The 3,649-nt window shown below is 40.2% G+C and overlaps 1 protein-coding gene across 1 annotated transcript; it reads left to right on the top strand.

The window, feature by feature from the left end:
* The first annotated feature begins 992 nt into the window (after positions 1 to 992).
* On the top strand, positions 993 to 2,276 carry LOC117522190 (gastrula zinc finger protein XlCGF52.1-like). The gene has a single exon (XM_034183592.1). It carries the CDS (start codon positions 993 to 995, stop codon positions 2,259 to 2,261), a length of 1,269 nt encoding a protein of 422 aa, XP_034039483.1. The 3' UTR covers positions 2,262 to 2,276.
* Positions 2,277 to 3,649: the final 1,373 nt, after the last annotated feature.

Below are 3,649 nucleotides of genomic sequence, written 5' to 3'. Positions count from 1 at the left end.
TTTGGCTAGTTCCATCTCACTTTTATAATTTGCCTTTAACAGTGGCATCTTCCTTGATTGTCTTCCATTAAGTCTACTTTGGCTCAAACAGTAATGGGTGGTGTCTTGACCTTGGAGTTCACCTCTAATCTCTTTGGTAGTTGTTCTGGGCTTTTTGGTTACCATTCATATTATCCATGTGGCCACGTCAAGGGAGGTTGACTACAGTCCAGTGGACCTTAAACATCTGAATAATCTGTGCAGTTGTATCAACATCAGGCTGCTTGCAGACGGTCCTTGTAGCCTTTACCTTTAATATGTCAGTGATTGTCTTTCTAATCACCTGAGGTAACTCTGTCCTTAGCTTTCCGTGGTCCATGTTCAGTGTGGTTCACAACATGATACCAAACAGCACAGTGACAGTTTTTCCCATTTTAAATAGGCAGACTGACAGATTACCAGTTTGAAGACACCTGTGATGTAACATGTTCCTATGGTCAAACTATTATCAATGTTCTCTTGGGGGGTACCATAATTTTTGTCCAGGCCAGTTTCAGGAGTTTTTTTTTTTTTTTTTTTTTATGATTCTGTCAAATCACATTTCAAAAGCAGTGTCTGATTTTCATGAGTTAATTTTCAGTATTATTTTTTTTTTTTATTCTTACTTTTGCCAGTTTAAAGTTATGTCAGTGACCACTTTGGGTTTTTCTCCCTTTAATGGAAGTGTCCTGACAATTTTGTCCACTTGTGTATCTGCTGCAGTGAAGTGAAATGTGGGTGTGTCCTTGAACACACCAGCAACCTAAAGACTTGGTCCTTCCTTCTCCTACAAAATAATTAGCATCTGCAACACCTCTTTCTACAGACCTCATGACAACATAAGCTCTTCTCAGTTGTCTGCCGACTTCAAAACTCCTGAGTTTGATTTTGATCAGCGTAATAACTTGCTGTAGTCGGCTCACACTCACCACTCTGTTGCTTTACTAAATGTTAATTTGTTTGCTTTTACAGACATGGAGCAGTTGTTGCTGATGAAAGAAGAGCAGGAGTGTAATCTGAGTGTTGACCAAAAGGACATTAAAGAGGAACAAGAGGAACTCTGGATCAGTCAGCAGGGACAGCAGCTTCACCAGCTGGAGGAGGCTGATATCACTAAGTTCTCTTTCACTGCTGACCCCTTGAAGAGCGAAAACGATGTAAAACCACAATCATCACAGGTTCATCAAAGCCAAACTGATGAGAGCAGAGAGGCGGAGCCTGTAGCCAGCAGCTCAACTGTACATGGAACACTGGGAGCACAAGGTGATGGAGAAGACCACAGAGGACAACAACCAGCCATCAACCCAGATCCAACTAGTCGATTACAACCAAACAGCAGTGGTAGGAGTTCAGACAGTTCTGAGGGTGAGACTGATGACAGTAATGATTGGAGACCAACCAGAGAACTCGATTCAGGTTTTAGCTGTCAGACAAATAACAATGTTTCTGTTACTCATAGCAGGTGCAATGTTATGAAGGAACAGTTTAATTCCTCTCAGTGTGGTGAAGCATGTGTTCCAGTGAATGGTTCCCAACAACATATCGAGAAACAAGCAAGGGAAAGACGATATCGCTGTTCTGAGTGTGGCACAAGATTTCAACAAAAGTGCCATCTGATGAAACACATGAAAATTCATACAGGAGAGAAACCATTCAGGTGTTCTGAGTGCGGTAAAAGATTTAGAGAAAGCGACCATCTGATCACACACGTTAGAACTCATACAGGAGAGAAACCATTTAGCTGTTCTGTGTGCGGTAAAAGATTTTCACGAAAGAACAATATGACTGTACACAAGAAAGTTCATGTTGAAGAGAAACCATTTGACTGTTCTGAGTGTGGTAAAAGATTTCGAGAAAATGGTAATTTGACTGAACACATGAAAATTCATACAGGAGAGAAACCATTTTTCTGTTCTGAATGTGGTACAAGATATGGACGAAGGGGCAGCCTGATCAAACACATGAGAAGTCATGCGGGACCAAAACCACTTAGCTGTTCTGTGTGCAGTACAAGATGTGGATTCAAGGGGGATCTGATGATACACATGAGAATTCATACACAAGAGAATCGATTTACATGTTCTCAGTGTGGTGTAAAGTTTGGACGAAAGACCACCCTGAACAGACACATGGGAATTCATAGAGGACAAAAATTACTTGGCTGTTTGGACTGTGATAAAAGATTTGGACGGAAGAGCTGTCTGGTCAAACACATGGAAACTCATAGAGAGGGAAAAAAGTAAATTAGCTCCAGAATATGTCAAGGGAAGAGGAACTAGAGTTGAAGAGGTATACTCTGCCCAGGCATGTAATTTTACTGTAGAAACACAAATTTCTGCTTTTTAGACATTTCCCCCCAAAAAATTGATTTTTTTTTTTTTTTTGCGTCTGTGCAGATCCGAGGATTGCTCCTTGGTTCTATCAGGAATGACTGCCTTAGTGCTCTTAATCAGCCAGCACTGTCTGCCTCAAGCACGCATTGTTGTTATGTCTATAACATGTCCAGAAGCAGCCTTGATGTTGTTTTAAATCAGCCCTCAACTTTTTTCCCACGGTGTAAATTGCAGGTTAATTACAAAGATGTGATTTTTTTTATGTCATGGTGACTTGATTTTGTGCGCTGATATGATCTGAGATAAGGGGCCCATTGCACAAAAGTAGGATAAGGGTTTAAGCTGGGATATCGTGGTTATCCTGGCTCAATTTATCTGTGATCTGGTTGCACAAAAGCGGGATAGTGGAAAGTTGGATTTGTTATGACATGGAGATTTATTCTGTGGAGCTAGCCTGCTCCAGACCAGGCTAAATTCCTGAATCTTTTTAATCTCATCCCTTATCTCAGTCAGCAGATTTCAATCATTTTAGATAAATGATGATTTAAGATGATGTTGCAATCATTAGATAGTTCAGTTTCTCAGAGACTATGTATAAAATACACATTCCATATAAATAGAAATACACATCAGAGTAATATGTTAAATCTAAGCAGGTAAACCATCAGCTCCATTCAAAACTGAAGTCACACAGCGACTTTACAAGCTAGAAAGCATGGAATCAAAGCATATTATACAACACGAGAATAAATACAGTAATGTTCAGAATAATAGTAGTGCTATGTGACTAAAAAGATTAATCCAGGTACTAATACTAATAGCCCAATTTCATAGCCTTAAGAGTGTGCATATCATGAATGCTTGGTCTTGTTGGATTTGTGAGAATCTACTGGTACCTTGTTTCCCATGTAACAATACGAAATATACTCAAAACCTGGATTAATCTTTTTAGTCACATAGCACTACTATTATTCTGAACACTACTTACACATTCAGGCGCTCTGCATTACTTTGTCACGCTGTGTATCATTGTTGTATAACTGGCGATGTTGTCTTTCTTTTTGATTTGGTCCTTTGCCTCTTCGTAAGCCTCTGTGAGGATTTCTGCCTCTGATGGGAAAAGTACTTTAACTTTAGTTGCCATGGTGAATCTGTGATCGATGGCGGGGTCTGTTTGAAGAAGCTGCGTGTGCGCACTGATCCAGAGTTAGTTTTACTTGGAGTGATGAATCCGTGTCTGCTCATCCTGGGTTGGTGTTTGTGCAGCCAGTTAAGCCTGGACGCTCTTGTTTTGGATT

The sequence above is a fragment of the Thalassophryne amazonica genome, chromosome 12, assembly GCF_902500255.1.
Source record: "Thalassophryne amazonica chromosome 12, fThaAma1.1, whole genome shotgun sequence".
Lineage (NCBI taxonomy): Eukaryota > Metazoa > Chordata > Actinopteri > Batrachoidiformes > Batrachoididae > Thalassophryne > Thalassophryne amazonica.
The sequence above is the reverse complement of the archived record's forward strand: the minus strand, read 5'-3'. Positions and strand labels throughout refer to the sequence as shown.